Raw genomic sequence first — 16,490 nt, 5'->3', positions numbered from 1 at the left:
GAATTTCCTCCTTCATTTTGTGGGGAGGAGCACACTTTGATCAACTTAAATTTCTAAATGGTTTCACAGAAAACCGGTTACTGTAATAAATATTAAAACAGACCTAGCACAAGTGAGTATGCTAATCAAAAGAGTAAGAGGAAATCCAAGAGTAAGAGAAAAAAAGGTAATTTTTTTCCAGGTGAATAACTGCGTACCTACTGCCTTTTAAAGCATGTGCAGCATAAATTGGAAGGGGAGCAAAAGTTGGGAATTCTGCCGAGGTGTTCTCTGGCAAATGAAGGAGAGTTAGGCTGGCTCTCAACTTCAAATCCATCCCCTTCCATTGGGTGCATTTTGCTCCTCACACCTTACTGAGGGTGATCAGTAGATGTCAACTCCTCTCTTTGTCTTAATAAATGCTCCTCCTGCTTTCCTCAAACATAAAAACCCAAACCATCATGTTTTGGAAACACCTGTTAAAATCAATATTTCATTCAGAAAGAGATTGAAAGTAATGCAATGCAGCACAAGCTCTTTGAACAGTATATTTGGGGTTTGGTTATCTTGTTTAATTTATTTTTATATGCCCATTGTCTTACTTCTTAATTTTGAACTACTTCTCTTGTTTCTTCCAACACAGTTTTTAGTGGGAGAGAGAAAGATAAAATTTTTATTTTCTGCCCCCTCCCCACAAAAATTAATTTAATGGGTATAAACCAATACTGAAAATGAAGGGTTTTTACAGTGCTCACATTAAAGCTTTTCAACATTATGTTTTCTAGTTACAGGTATATGGTTGATATTAATGTGAGTTCTTTAGTTGTGCCAATACAACTTTTCAGTCCAGGCACTACTTAATCTGAAGAAGTTGTGTATTCTGAGAGGAGTTTTGAAGTTGATGTGAGCTAAATTAGGAAAAGTCCTTTTTCATGACACATAAATAATCAAATGCATTATTATGTATCGTATTTATGGTGTTTAAACTACATGAATTTAGTTAACTTTTTGTATAAGCAGATGCTTTGCACAAGTTCTGTAATGCAATGTTGTTTTGATATAAAAAATAATACTTTTAGCACATTATTCAGAGCTGCTTTGTGATGCTGTCAGATTTGGGTTCTCAGTTTTCATGACGTTCACTCCTTTTTTTAGCCTTCCCCTAAATGAGCAGTTGAATGGGATTGTAACTCAGAGAGAACTGTGTGAGACAGTGAGCTCATGTGCTGAGACTGTTCTTGAATACCTTCTGGCTTCAAAAGTGCTTTATTTGGATTTAGTTTCTCCCTTTGGAATGATAGCATCCTGTGTGTCTTTATGGTTAACTGGATTTTCTGAAGGAAGGTGTATCATGATTTAGGGGATTGGTGTGCAGAATGGAAACATTCACTCCTGTTTCTGGCACCGGTGAGAAGAACAGCAAGCTCATGATCGATTTTCTTGGTTATTTTAGAGGAATTAATTTGGTAATATTCATCCATTGCAGAAAAAAAAGTTGACTTTTGTTTTCTTAAATGGAGTTTTAAAGTCAGGTACTTCAGTCAGGAAGTACCAAAATTGCCTCCTCAGTAAGTGGTGATTTTTCTATCCCTGTTTTTCTGCTTGGCAAAAATGCTTTATAAAATAGCTTGATGCTTTAAGAGTCTGTTTTTCAGCGCTGCTTTGTCCTGGTGAGTGTACAGGGTAGGGAGTAATTGCTTAAGGGCCAATTAATTAATTAATACTTTGTTTGATGAATGCATTGCCTTGCTCTCTGCTGTTCACTGTTGCAGGCAGAGCATCCTCTTTTGAAGGGAATGGCCCCAGCTGGTTTGCAGGGACAGGCATCTGTCCCTGGCAGGTTTTGGAAGATGAACATCACAGCAGTTTTGTTCTAAATCAAAGAGAAATGAAACAATGATCCTAAATGGCATTTTTAACTTTTGAGCTCTTTTAGACCATAATGTTTTAAAACATTTTTCTCTTCCTCCACTCAACACCCCACTACCTCTCTGTTACCTTCTTAGTTGAAATGAAAGTCCTGATTTTGGGGCGTGGGGCTGGGCTCAGCACAGATATCTACAGCAGAACTGAGAGAACGCTGAGCTCTTGAAGCAGCACCTGCTTTTTGGGCCTTGCAAAACTGGCAGTGGGCTGTGCTTTGGTAGTTGGGAGGTGTTTTCCATTCTCAGGGCAGAGCAGTGGAGTGAGGCACTTCAGTTCCAGCTCCTGAAGGTACTAATTTAGGGAGCATGAGTTCTACTAGTTGTTTTTTTCTTCTGTATTTCATCAAAATCCCTTAGTCCTTAGAATTCAACCTCTTATTTTAAAGTATATTCAAACACTTCCAGAGCTACTTTATACAAAAACAAACACTTAGAAGAGCTTTCTTTCCCTGCCTGAAGGAAAATTGTTTTAATATGTTTTTTGAGGAATATATGTTTTGGAAATTTGACATTTCCCTAATTCCTACCCCATCATTAATTATTTTGAGAAGTAGCTCTTCAGATGCAATGATGAAAATATAGAAGAGGTGTAAACCTTTGGTTTTAAATGGGTTTGGCAACTTCAGGAAAAGTTCTGGCCACCTACAGGAGGATAGCGAAGAGAGAAGGTCATATTCATTCATCCATCCATCCAGTGTTAGTGTCTTTTTGCAGTAATGTTTTTCTCAAATAAAAGTTGCTAAAATTTGTTAACTTCTCCCCGTCCTCTTTTGGCTTTAGGTTATCCAACTTCTGAAAGCTGGGAAAGCAAAGGAAGTTTCTTACAATGCCCTGGCCTCACATATTATTTCAGAAGATGGGGACAATCCAGAAGTTGGAGAATCTCGAGAAGTTTTTGATCTCCCTGTGGTAAAGGTGAGTGACTCATCCATGATATTGTCAAAGTATTTAGTATTATGAAGCATAGGTGCTTTATTCTTATGACAAAATAATCATCTTTGGATGCTGACCAAATAAAACATGTCTTTAAAAATCTTACATTCTTGTTACACAAACTTTTATCCTGACTTGCAGATTCTGTTACAGTTCTGTTCTCTCCTTCTGCTTGTTGCTCTGTATCAGTTGTGTGGGTAATTTTTAGTGTTCTGCTTTGTATTTTTTTTCAGATTTTTCTTTCAGTCATCTGGGAGATGATGTCCTGTTAGTTCTACTTTAGAAGTGTTTCTGAAGGAAAGGTTCTTACAAGCTTCTGGCAGTGGAAAACTTCAATTTAGAATAAGTAGTAGATTGCTAAAGGTTTTTTTAAAACAAAAATTGGCAAAGTGCAAAATGATTTTGTTCATTCTTCATATATGTACTATGCTAATTATGGACTACAGGAACTTGTAGAAAATTAGGGTGTTTTTTCCTCTTTATTTTAGTTTTTAAGTGTTTTTAGTCTTTTTTTTTTTTCTTTCTTACACTGGAACTTCCAGTATTTTGTTACTACCTTCCAATAGCAGGGTATTTTTCAGTGAAAAATTATGGGCTTCGTCTTTGAATATGTGAACTTGTCACTCTGGAAGTCATGAGAGAGATTGGAAGAAATAACACTAGAATTTCACTGCTGATACCTTTGAGTACATGATTTTGGGTTATTTTTTCCATACAGGTGCAGGTGGCAGTAGAGAATTTTGATAGGTTTTGTCATGAGAGCTCACCTGACAGTGTAGAACTGTGAATTGACTCCAAAAAATGAAAGCTGCTTGGCTAGGGACCCTTATGGTTATATGGGGTGTGCTGGTTAATTAGTAGTTCCTTTCTCTGAAGTGGTTTTTGGTGTAATTTTAACTTCATAAACAAGGAAATGCTGCCATTTTCATGAGAAGGAAGGATATCAACACTGTAGAGAGCACTTCCTGCTTTCTAATGCCACTTAAATAATTTAATTTGCTTCATAACTGCCAACTCATTTGCTGGAGCAAATCTTTCACTAATGTCACTTGGCTTGACCTGAAAACATCACAGCATGATCTGTAATCAAGAAGATCAGATTAGGTATTAAAGGGACTGGAAGTCAGAGGCAAAAGTAGTTGGTTATAGGGAAAAAGGAAGATTAAAAACTTAAAGGAAGGAAAAGATCCTTTTTGTTTTTTTCTGAGGACGGAGGAGTTAGAAGTTAAGTGTTTTTAGCTGTTTTTTGTATTATGCCCTATAGGGGAAGGACAATAACAAGAGCTGGGACACCATAAACACAGCTGCCACAATATGTTCTTTTGTTTGTCTTTTGAGGAAGAGTAATTCCATACTGAATGTGATGTCACTCTTTGCCCATTCTTCCTTACCTGCTGCACTGGGACGAGTGTCCTACATCTCCTCCATTCACTGCCACCTCCCTGTGTCCCTTGGAGCCCTTCTGTCCCAGAATACTGTGGGATGGGGGCTATCACTGCTCAGCAGCCTGCATTGTTCTGTCTTTAGAAAACTCATTCTGTGTAAGGCTATGGTTCTTCACTCCTTGGTGACGAGTGTAGGATAGGATTATCTGAATAATTTTTTCTTACAAGTAAGAACTGCAAAAAGGATGAATAAATACTGTAAAGGGCATGAGAGAAGGGGGTTGCTTCACAGCCTTTCAGCTGTCTTTATGTGAAGTCTTACAAATAAATGAAAAGTCTTTTTTTGCAGACTAAGTGCAATGCCTGTGAAACACTTAGACTTCCAAAGCTGGGAAATGTATATGAAAACTAGCTATAGCATGAACTTGTAAGGTAATTCATATTTTGTGCATGTAGAGCAAGGATTTTAATGTCTAAAACCAGGTTTTTGTTTTTTTCAGCCTTCCTGGGTGATCTTGTCTGTTCGCTGTGGAGCTCTTCTGCCGTATCCTTTTAAGTTCAAAATTCTGTAGCAAACATGTTAAAATGGATACCATTGAACGATTCAAGACTGTTTCAAATAGGTACTGCTTAAACTTCTAAAATGGTCTCTTGTGCTTTGCCTGCCAAGGTTGCAGTGTGCTTGGAGCTTATTTGTCCTCAGTTTTCCTGTCCCTCTGCCTATTTTGTACTTCAAAGGCACTTACAGGACAACTGTTATCAAATGGAAAACAAGAGCTGGTAGGTGCAAGAATCCAGGTGTTCATACTGGGAATTCAGGCCTTAATGTGCTTCAGAGGTTCAGAATTCCTGTTTTATACCCCATAGTTTAAGGTGTGTGCCTTTGCAACTCGCTGTGTTTCTGTGGTGTGCTCTAGGCTAGTGATTTTGGTCATATGTGTCTGGACATAATAGATGTGTTTACTGTGCTTTCATCCTCAGGATGAGTGTTCAGTTGATTATGATACATGTCTCTCAACCTTATCCCTGTTGATGAGGAGTGTTCACAAAAAAAAAAGCTTGGAATTAGCTACATTTTCAGGCTTAAGTAACCTAGCATTTCTTTATTGATGTTTTTTCACATGAAGAAGTTGCACTATTAAAAAATTTGTTTTCCATCTACAACCAGGGTTTTTTAAAAGGGTACTCGGAGAGCTGACGTTTTTGAGAACCCAGAAGAGAAATAAAACAGATGAAACAACGGAATGATGCGGTCCATAACTAAATTGTAGCTATAAATGTGGGAATGTAGCTCTCAAGGGCTATTGCTCAGGAAGTCTTTATTGTGGGAACATTGCAATGGCCAAATGAAAAGACCAGGTCTCAGTAGTGACTTGCTCTTCAGTTGCATGGAGGAAGGAATTTTTGTACACCTGTGAGCAATAAATGTGTCCTTGGACCTTTGACTTTCTAGCACTTCATGTCCTTAGAACATGGTGGGTTTAGGATTTAGTCTGAGCCTTATTGTGCTCACTAAAATGGGTTGTTAAGTCTTTACTTCGTTTTATCCTGTTTCAGTCTCTTTATGACTTCTAGTGCAGTGACATCTGGCCTTTCATTAGGGATTTAGGTACTGCCATAATGAAAAAAATACAGTCATTAATAGGAATGGCTTAGTTTTTCCAGCTGATTGCTTTTGGACACTGTTCAGGCAGAAGTTTGAGATTCTGCATCTTTGTCTTTAGTTTATGTTTTAATTTGGTAATGCTTGAAGTGGTCATTGAATTTCTGAAGAACCCAGTCCTAGAAACATCATGTGTCAGTTAAACATATGGATCTATGGATTTTATGTTGTTTCACCAGTTCCGGTGCTTATTTGATGGGCATTTGCCTGTCAGTTGCTAAAGGTAAAGTTTAATATAGAAAGATTTAATACAATGTAAAAGCGCAGTAATTTTGTCTGTTTCTTAGTGGAAGTTGTTTTCACCAGAGGGAACTTAAGATGGCAGAATGTTCTCCTGTGCTCTGCTCACTGACGTGTGCAAAGTCTGACTAACCTGCAGTTGAAGGGAAGTAGCAGAAAAATGAAGCTGGAAGCAGACCCTGTGAAAAAGGAAAGAGAGTTTCATGTGTGAAAACCGTGGCTATAATGCCGTAAAGAGGGCTGGCAATTTCTATTGCAGCAAAAGCAAGAGTGAGGAGGGTGTATTTTTCAATGGTCTTGTATAGATAAAAGAGTCAGAGCACTTCTGAGCTTTTGTTGATGGCAGGAAGAAAAGTGAGTTTTGCTGTATTCCCTCTGTTTTGTTTTATTGTTATGCTGCTTGTAACTTTTAAAAGAGAATCTCTTTCACTCCTGTTCTTTAGAGAGTGCAAGCTCCAGGCAAACTGATGGACCTCTTAAAAGTTAAATACTGACTGTCTCTGCTTTATGCACTAGCAGTAGGTACTCGGGCAGGGAGTAGACACATGGACACTTTTGAAAGATCCAGTACTGAATCCCTACCTCGGATGAAATGGAGAACAATTCAGGATGTTTGTCAGGCTTGAACTTCTCGAGGTGTTCTGGGTTATGGCAGTAATTTATTCTTAAGTTTTAAAGTGCTCTCAGCTTTGTCATCAGCTTGCTGTGTGCTGTCTTTTCTGGGCCTGAAAACATGAGTCTTGCTGGTGCATCTGTCAGCATCACTGGGAAAATAATTTTGTGTCACATGCAGACACCGAGATTTTTTAAATGAAACAATGTACACCTGTTTCTGTAGTCGTTTTTTTCTGACAAATGTGCATGGATCTTAAACACAAGTTCATATGAAAGTGTGGAAAAGGGGGGCAAGTTGCAGAAGTCTGATGGTCCATCTGTCTTTCCCAGGTCAGTTCTGATTTAGAGTGTTACCAAAATTGATCATAATATTGCAGGTGTTCTGATTTAGTTTGTACATCAGTTTTTTTTTTTCTTGATGCATAAACATTTATTGCAAACAGACAATGTGCTTTCAAAGATGGAAGTTTCTGAATGGTCAGATACTTGGTGTCTGAGAAGTACTGCACAGATGGTTTAGTTTCCTTCTAATGTCCCTCAGGAAACTCATCTAATTATTTTGCATCCTTGACACCTGCATTCCAGTGTAAATGGCTTTTCTCCAGAATCATGTCAGATCTTTTTTGGAGTCACTGCTTGTCTCTCTCAGGTAAGAAGTGAACCATGTTTCAGTCTACTCCAGTGTGCATTATATGTGGGATGTTTGCTTTTTTTGAGGAGAGACACCAGTTTTTCTGCTGTGCTGTGACTTCTTTTTCCCTCTTTGCTTTCTCTGTCTCTGTGCAGGTTAAAAATTACTCTTTAGTGGTTTTTCTTGTTGTGTGTTTTTGTCACCCTTTTTTGTCTCTCTTACTTTCTTGCTAATTTGGTATTTTAAAGTGATAGGTAATACATTAGCCAGCCTTGTAAATGGTGTGCTGTGGATTACTAAAATTCTTCCAGCTGAAGACAGCTGGGTGCACAGAGCTGAAAGGCTTTTCCACCTTCCTTTTAGGTTTCATCTGAAGACCGAAGTACGCTGTGGGCTTTGATTACGTTTTATGGAGGGAATTGCCAGCTGAGCCTCAATAAGAAATGTACTCACTTGATTGTGCCTGAGCCAAAGGGGGTAAGAGTTTATTACATGTACAGTTCTTCTTGTTGTAGCTCTCATTTGCTTTCAAATAGTCAAAAATTTTCCATCTGCCTGAAGTTAGAATTCTTAACACTGTTGATTAACAACTTAATTCAGCAAAATTAAGCATTGCAGCTATTCAGTTTGCACTTATTTTCTGCATGGCTTTAAGCCTGATTAATTTAAAAGATGTCCAATTTCACACTGGTATTTGAATTCCAGTTTGAATAAAGAATTTTATTCTTTATCTTGTTTGTCTTAGCCTTTGATATGTCACAGTCATTAGTGATTGTGATTATGTTATAAATCCACAGATAGAGAATCAGTGAAGAAAAACAAAGGACAAAATTGAAATATTGAAGAATAAAACATGGGCTGGCACTAGGAGAAGAGAAAGTGTGGCTATGGAAAATGAATGCTTTTCCTACTTTAAAAGAGGAACCTTTGTAGGGCTGGGTTCTTTTTGGTGAATGTTTGTGTGTGTTGGTTTTTGGTTTTGGTTTTTTTTTTATTAAGTGCTTGATATTTCTTCTGTGGACTGTTTAGAAGGGCGTATTGAACACCATTCTATTTCATCACAATAAAATAAAATGCTTGGGTAAAACTTTATTACCTAAAATTTTGTAAGAACCAATGAAATACATGAAGAATCATACCTTAATAGCTTCCTTAAAAGCTTAAGTAATAAGCTTTTTAGAACAAAGGATGTTGTCTTTAGCTTGCCAGTCAAGAAACTTAGAGAAGTTTTAGCATTCTCTGTCTGTAGGATACAAATATTTTAATGCCCACAATCATTGAATAGGAACAATTTTATGGGATTATTACTTTTTGCTTCAAGTCCTGCTGCTCTGATACACTAGAATGGAAACTGCAGCAGTTTGTAACAAGAAAAGTTCTGTCACTAGGAAAACTTACATGATTGCTCTGACTAGATACAGGATGATAAAACAAGATTGTTAATAATTCTCACCAGAATGAAAGAGTAAAATCTTGTGTTGGCAAATAAACTTGATTTCAACTCCCATCTCTTTATTGTGTGTCAATGACACTTTCATTGTAGGAAATAACTTCAGAGAATCACTACATTAATTTCCTCTGAATATGCTTGTTGTTAATTTATGTTGTTTAACATAAAAGAAAATACCAGCTCAATCATTTCTAAATATTAGATCTGAAATAAGTTTCAAATATTTGAAAGAAAGTTTTTTTCTGTACTGTTCTGATGTGTGTGAGGGGCTTCCATTAAAGAGGATATTCGAATAAATAGGACACTGATACTGTGTCTGTTTTATTTATTATGAAAGGAAACAGTGAAGCTGTAAGATTTAAGCTGTATTCCTGCTGAAGTGCTTTTTTAACAGTGATCAACTTTTAAATATTTGTCTCTGCTTTATTATGGAATTCTGACTTTTTCCCCCAAATGCTTTTTCATAGTGGGACTGTTTTGGTTTTTTTTTACTTTTTTTTTATAGTGGATAAAACATAAACTGTATTCAGACTTGCCCTAATGTCCTCCTGAAATCACGTGCATTTTAGTCTTGACCATTATGTTCCTCGCTGCCGGGTTGGAATATTTTGGTGATTGGGTTAGAAAAGAATTTTGCAAGTGAAGACATTCATCATCTACAGTTGTGCCTTCTGAATCCTTTATAGTGTAAATGTGGAGAATTTTTTGGTTTTTTTGGGTTTTTTTGGTTTTTTTTTTTAATCTGTTGGACCTTGTAGTTCTGCACAGTATAAGTCCTGTTGGATCTGGGCGAGATCACTCTCTGGTATTGGACAGCTTCCTTGTAATCTCCCCCTCCATGCTCTATACTTGATCTCAAAGAACTTGTGATTGTTTTTGTCTTTAAATAACTTTTTTTCCCCCCTAGGAAAAATATGAATGTGCTTATAAACGGGACAGCATTAAAATTGTGACCCCAGACTGGGTACTGGATTCTATAGCTGATAAAAGTAAAAAAGAAGAGACTCCTTATCATCCTCGTTTAATTATATACGAGGAGGAAGAGGAGGAGGAGGAGGAAGAGGAGGAAGAAGCAGAAAATGAAGAACAAGATTCACAAAATGAGGCTAGTACTGATGAAAAATTATCAAGCCCAGCATCTTCTCGAGAAGGATCACCTTTGGGTGATCAAGCTTTTTCACCAAAATCTACTCCTGCTGATAAGGCAAAAGGGGAACTGATGTTCGATGATTCTTCCGATTCCTCTCCAGAAAAGCAAGAAAGGAATTTGAACTGGACACCAGCTGAAGTCCCACAGGCATCTGCAGCAAAGCGTAGGTTGCCTCAAGGGAAGGACTCCGGGTTGATTAATTTGTGTGCCAATGTCCCACCAGTGCCAGGTAACATTTTGCCTCCTGATATGAGAGGCAACCTCATGGCTTCAGTGCAAGGTGCCCAAAGTTCTGACCGCCAGGAAATGATGGCCACGTGGAGTCCAGCCGTGCGGACGTTAAGGAATATTACTAATAGTGCTGATATTCAGCAGATTAATAGACCATCAAATGTAGCACATGTAAGTGTTGGATTTTTAATTTATAAGCTATTGGACTTTTTCTTAGGAGCTATAGTGTCCAAGAACTTCAGTTTCCTTTTGCTGTTCTTAAAATACCCAAAGTTAATACTTCCCCTTATTACTTTAAATTGTAGCCAAATTCGTAATTTCCCCGTAATAAGTAACTTAATTTCTAGCAGGTTCACAGAATGCGTTTGAAAAAAACATATGAAAGAGTAAAGCTGTATATAACTACAGCATGGTTTAGATTTTCAGTAAGGACTTCTTGGTGAGAGGGAAAAACATGAATTTAGAATTATTTTGCTGGTTCAGGAAACCTGGTTTCCTATCCTTCTAGATTCTCAGTCAGTGCAAGGAATTATTTATGCCATAAGCACATGAAATTGTGGAATTGATTGTTCCCACAGTACCTTCAGTTTTATACTGCATTGTTCTGCTGGGCATCATTAGATTGTTATATAGTATGCATATTATGATAAAGAAGTCCTAACTTACACTTTCTTATGCCACTTGTGTAGTTGAAATAATTGCAGCTCTTGTGTTGAATGTATTTCTACAAGATAATAAAAAGCAAGTGAGCATGCTGCACCTGCAACATTGAAATTCTTAGATGTTTGTGGGAAGGGAGCGTGAGTAAAGTAGGTACTGGTACATGATAGGCATTTCTTTCATTTAAATAATTGCATTGGTGCCTTTCTTCATGTCCATCTGATGGTAAAACTTTGAAAGGTGCCAGAGTAGTATAGCCAGTACTTAAACACACAGCGTGGAGTCACTCAGTAATGTTGATTCTGTGCTGATTATATGACATCTGAATACAAAATGGAAATACGGGCTTTATTTTAAATCTGGTGAGATTCCTCTTCTCAGTGCCTTGAATTGTTTAAGGGCTGAGACTTTAGGGCAAGGCCTGAGCAGAGCTGCTGGCCATTTGCTCAGTTGGCCAGCATGGGTAAGTTGGCCACCACATCCTCTCCAGCCCGGTCACTGTGCTGTCAGATACACATCAGTGGTGTCCCTGTGGAAGTATTTCTCTGTCAGCAGTATTTGCAGAGCTACAGGGCACTGGTGGTTGTGTGCTTTGGCTTGACTCTGTTCACCCAAAGTCTGCTGGAGCAGGGGCTGGACTGTGATGTGTGAGGGCTGTACCAAGCACCCTCAGGCTGCTGGGCCAGCTCCAGCATGTGCAGAAAGGCTCTGCATCCCAGAATTGTGAATCTGCTTCCTGGGGGGAGGAATACCTGTTCTGCCATTTCCCCCTATAACTTCTCTTTTACTTTCTGCCCTGAATGAGTGCAAGTCTTAGTGAACATTACTGGAAAGTTGGTGTTTAGTTTGAAGCTCAGTAGCAAAATCTGTCATAAATCAGGTGTTTACAGATACATAGTTACTTTCTGAATATAGCCACAGAATGCTTTTGAAGGTTTTAGCCCTTTATTTTGAAATACATGTCTTGAAGCTTCTGTAATTTTGGCTTTTGCTACTTCTTGTGAAGAGAAGCTCCTCACACTGAGCCACGGAAACATTTTTTGTGTGTGTTATTTTTAGTTATTGAATGTTTCTAGTGTTGTGCTGCCGAGACATGAGTGATGGGTGATGCATTGATAGTCATGGCTGCTTAGTTCATGTGTGCACTACCAGCCACATCAGCACTACCAGCCACATCAGAATTATTTAGATGACACCTGAGATGTTTTGATGTGCATTGTAAAAACACTTGAGCCACCTCTGGTGGAGAGTTGATGGATGGTTGAGAGGATGCAGTAATTGGCTGGCTTTGTGCTCTAGTGATGGGCTTTGATTCCTCTCGCACACGTACGTCGCTGAAGGTGACACTGTGTGTGTTGAAGTAGTGAGGGTGAAGGAAACAAGCTTTGCAGGATTCATCAAAGCTGATTTCATGTTTAAAAGACTTCATGAATGGCAAGTCTAGAATTTCCTATTGCTCCTTCTCATTTCTAATAGGTAGTTTATATTAAAATATTTTAATACATATGTAGAACTCATCCTAATCTATTAGAACTTTGTCTAATTTTCCCTTTTCTGATGCATAAAAATTCGCTTCCTAACTTATGTCTGCTTAGTGTGAAATGAGTTTTCTCTTAACAGTGGGTCATACATTTAAAAATAAAATTAAATTCTAGATTACGTCAGCACTCTATAAACCTAAAATCTAGTATTCTGAAGTAGGGAGGTTAGGTTGTTTTGGGGTTTTTTCACAAGAAACCCTTAGTGCTCAGCAGATCAATGTCTTTGTTTTTTGGTATTGAGATTAAAAAACAAGCTATATATTCCTGAACTGGTTCAAAACAGCACTAATTAATGAACGTTTCAAACAGCACTAATTAATGAAGGTTTCATTAGCAATTTTTAAGTGAAAATAGGACTATGGAACTAAACTCTGAATTTAATGGGCCAGCGGGATTTTAAAAGTAATATTGCAGTTGATCAATGTAATTATTAATATAGTGTTAATAGTCATAATGCTGTTGGAAAAATTATTAATAATACAGGGATGGGCTTTAATCTTAAATTTAACTAAAATGTGCATTGCTGTTTATTAGGAGTCACATGCAGCTCCACACTTCTCTCTGTGTAAGTCCTGTCTTTTCATTTTGCTATTAGGCAGTTAAAGATTTTTGTTTAGCTCACAAGGTATTTAGGTGTAGGGTTCTTTTCTTTTAGGAATTGTATTTTCCCAGTAGTTCTTTAAATATTTTTTAAACCGAATGACAACCTAAAGGTCACGAAAATAATCTTTGTTTTCTAGATATTACAATCACTTTCAGCACCTACAAAAAGTTTAGAACAACAAGTAAATCATAGCCAACAGGGACATCCAAATGTGGTGCTGTTTAGTCAAGTGAAACTAACACCAGAGACACATTTATTGCAGCAGTCACATCAAGCACAGCAGCAACAGCACCATCCTCTTTTGCACCTTCAACCTCAGCAACTTATGCAGCTCCAGCAGCAGCAGCAGCAACCCCAGATCTCCCAGCAGTCTTTCCAGCAGCAGCAGCCTCACCAGTTTCCCCAGCAGCAGCAGCAGCAAGTCCATCAGCAGCACCAGTTCTCCCAGCAGCAGCTCCAGTTCCCGCAGCAGCCGCTCCACGCGCAGCAGCAGCTGCACCGCCCTCCGCAGCCGCTCCAGTTCCAGCAGCAGCATGTGCTGCAGCAGCAGCTGCAACAGCTGCAGCAGCAGCAGCAACAGCTGCAACAGCTGCAGCAGCAGAACCTGCAACAGCAACAGCTGCAACAGCAACAGCTGCAACATCAGCAGCAGCAGCTGCAGCAGCAGCACTTACAGCGACTGCACCAGCAGCACCAGCAACAGCAAATGCAGAATCAGGCAGCGCAGCACTTAACTCAGACACCTCAAGCACTACAGCTTCCAGTTGCAGCCCAGCAGCCACAACACCACCAGCAGCAACAGCAGCAACTGCAGCAGCAGCCGCTTTTTGGGCACGATCCAGCAGTGGAGAGTTAGTAATTATTGCCTTCTGATCCTGGAAAAAAGTAGCTAATGACATGAAGTGGGGTAGAATATCAAAAAGTAATGCTGTGTTTACAGGATGGGATTATAAGAAACACCACTCCTGGCTCAGAACTGTTTATTCTGATTTTTAGGCAAATATTTAAATAATATTACTTATATAATAATATTATAATATTATTATAATTATGATATTATACTAATACTTATAATATTATTTTATTCAAATAATAGCTAATGATGATCCCACAATCTGAAAAGCATGAGAGTGCTGAGAACATTCTCTTTCCAAATGTACAGGTGATACCACAAGCACACAACCTATATTTTCAGAACAGTGTTAGTAAATGCGTGGCACAGTTGTTTAAAAACTTTTTTTCCTTTGGAAGAGAGGGAGGGGGAAACTTTCAAACAGCTACAATTCCAGAAATACCAGTAAATTATTGAAGATTCAGTATTGGAAGGTTGTCACTCCTTGCTTTGAATTACAGTAGAACTGAAAGCTTTTTGATTGTTTTGGCTGTTCATAGCTTGTCTTTGTAAAAGAGGAAGCGGTCTTATGTTTTCTTTTTGGTGACCCTTCCTTTTGCCCCTTTAGCCCCTCTTCATCCAGGAAAAAAAAAACCAAAACTACCCTTAACAAAATCAGACTGGGTTGAGCTGTGCCTTAAAGGCTTTCAACTTGGAATTTTGGATCCTACTTTTTCCAAGGAAGTGCACCTAGGAGGTTTATAACCTGGTAATAGGAGGAGGTCAGTGTAGCAAATGTGTTTTGAGATGAGCTCTTCAGACTTTTAAGTATTTAATTGTTTGTTTTTTATGTGCCAAACTGTTGCAGTTCCAGAAGAGTATTTCCTCCTGGGCTGTGTCTTTGCAATTGCTGATTACCCAGAGCAGATGTCTGACAAGCAGCTGCTAGCAACCTGGAAACGGGTAAGATTGTGCAGTATTTCTGAGAAACTATAACATAATGTCATAGTCCCTAAATTCTAAAAGAAAACATTGGAAGTACTTCAGCACTGTTCACTCTTCTTTAGGCATCCTTTTGTGTAATTCTTCTGTTACAAACTGAAAGAAAATTACTCAACTGCTGCTGACCAGAAAAAGTAATAGAAATACTTTAGGTGTGCAGCCTGGTTGAATTAAGTCTTCGATCAGAACATGATCTAAATAAGTTGCAGCCTTAACTATTTCCCAGTTATTTATGCTTTGAATCAGGCAGCTGTAGTACAGCAAATGTAATATAGCATCGCTGTCTAGCTTTAACTTGATTGTATAAAACCATTCTTTTTTGCATATAATTCTGGCATTTAGTAGCCTGTGAGGTATCCACCTGAGTGAATAAGATGGAAGAATAGAGTGTTTCTATTTTTTTGCCAACTTCTATTTTTCAGAAAAATCTGATTGTATCCTTTCCTAAATAAGAGGACTTTGATGTTCTTCAGAAACTTCTGATGGATTTTATAGTTGAATTTTCCCTACAATTTTGCATAATCAAGTAAGCTGTTGACATTTTTAACAGCACTTGTGTTTATTGCTGAGATAGAATTGAATAGTTCATGAAAAATTGTTTAATAGTTATACTGCAAAACATAAAAAACATGAGAAGGGTTATTTTTGTTTATATATCTTTATTTTGTTTATTTTTTTCCATTTCTTCTAAAAAATAGACTTTTTGTTCGGTGAAAAGCTGCATATTTAATTTTCTTTTTTGTTTTCAAAATTGTTCTAAAGCTAGATAACAAACCTAGTTTTGGGGGGTAACTCTTCAGTGAAGTGGTGCTAATGGTGGCAGTGTCCTAAAGGGTGGACTTTCATGTCAGACTTTTTGTTTCTTAATGTAATGTAAAAATGGTTATATCCTAGAAGTTCTGCACTTACTCTCTCACCAGATCATCCAAGCACATGGTGGGACAGTGGACCCAACTCTCACGAGCAGATGTACTCACCTTCTCTGTGAAAGCCAAGTCAGTAACATGTATGCTCAGGTGAGCCAGCTGGGAGCCTGCTGGGTGCATGCTTTCATTTTATCCCTGGAAAGGCAGGGCTTTGCCCTGTGTGCTTCACGCTTAGACAGCAAATACAAAGTTTCTCATTATTTGTTTTTTTGTGATTTGTGGTTTTTTGGGGCACAAACTTTCACAGTGCATACAGTAGACTTGTTCCAGAGAGCACTAAGGAAGATGCTATGAGAAAGAGGAGTCTAAAATGTAGAGAAAAACAATTAAAATCTAAGTTTTGTTTATTAGAAAAAGTATTAAAAAACCCCCACGTATTTTGGGTTTTAAAAGCTGTTTGTGCCTGTATTCCTAGGCTTTGAGGGAAAGGAAGAGATGTATTACAGCACACTGGCTGAATGCAATTTTGAAAAAGAAGAAGATGGTCCCACCTCATCGAGCCCTTCATTTTCCAGTGGCATTTCCACCAGGAGGAAAGCCATGTTCTCAACATGTAAGAAGGAAAAGCTTACTTTGAGAGAATGCTTGCTTCATTGCTTGAGCAGTATTAAAACAGAGCTAGAATGTGCTTTACACATTTCTTTTGCCTTGGAAGAAAAGCTGTTAATCTGAAGGTGCTGTGTTGATGTGGTGCTGCTGCCAGGTGTTTCTCAATGCTTTCCA

The 16,490-nt window shown here is 38.2% G+C and overlaps 1 protein-coding gene across 1 annotated transcript in view; it reads left to right on the top strand.

Annotated features, from left to right (window-relative positions):
* The window catches only part of PAXIP1 (PAX interacting protein 1), a 32,849-nt gene that overhangs the window by 2,846 nt on the left and 13,513 nt on the right, over positions 1 to 16,490 (top strand). The window contains exons 2-10 of the mRNA XM_038128756.1: positions 2,685 to 2,819; positions 4,723 to 4,766; positions 7,326 to 7,389; positions 7,735 to 7,848; positions 9,729 to 10,373; positions 13,144 to 13,858; positions 14,708 to 14,802; positions 15,762 to 15,857; positions 16,183 to 16,320. Coding sequence (XP_037984684.1) covers positions 2,685 to 2,819; positions 4,723 to 4,766; positions 7,326 to 7,389; positions 7,735 to 7,848; positions 9,729 to 10,373; positions 13,144 to 13,858; positions 14,708 to 14,802; positions 15,762 to 15,857; positions 16,183 to 16,320 — 2,046 coding nt within the window. The remainder of the gene's footprint in view (positions 1 to 2,684; positions 2,820 to 4,722; positions 4,767 to 7,325; positions 7,390 to 7,734; positions 7,849 to 9,728; positions 10,374 to 13,143; positions 13,859 to 14,707; positions 14,803 to 15,761; positions 15,858 to 16,182; positions 16,321 to 16,490) is intronic.

The sequence above is a fragment of the Motacilla alba genome, chromosome 2 (assembly GCF_015832195.1).
Source record: "Motacilla alba alba isolate MOTALB_02 chromosome 2, Motacilla_alba_V1.0_pri, whole genome shotgun sequence".
NCBI lineage: Eukaryota > Metazoa > Chordata > Aves > Passeriformes > Motacillidae > Motacilla > Motacilla alba.
This window is presented reverse-complemented; position numbering and strand designations above follow the sequence as displayed.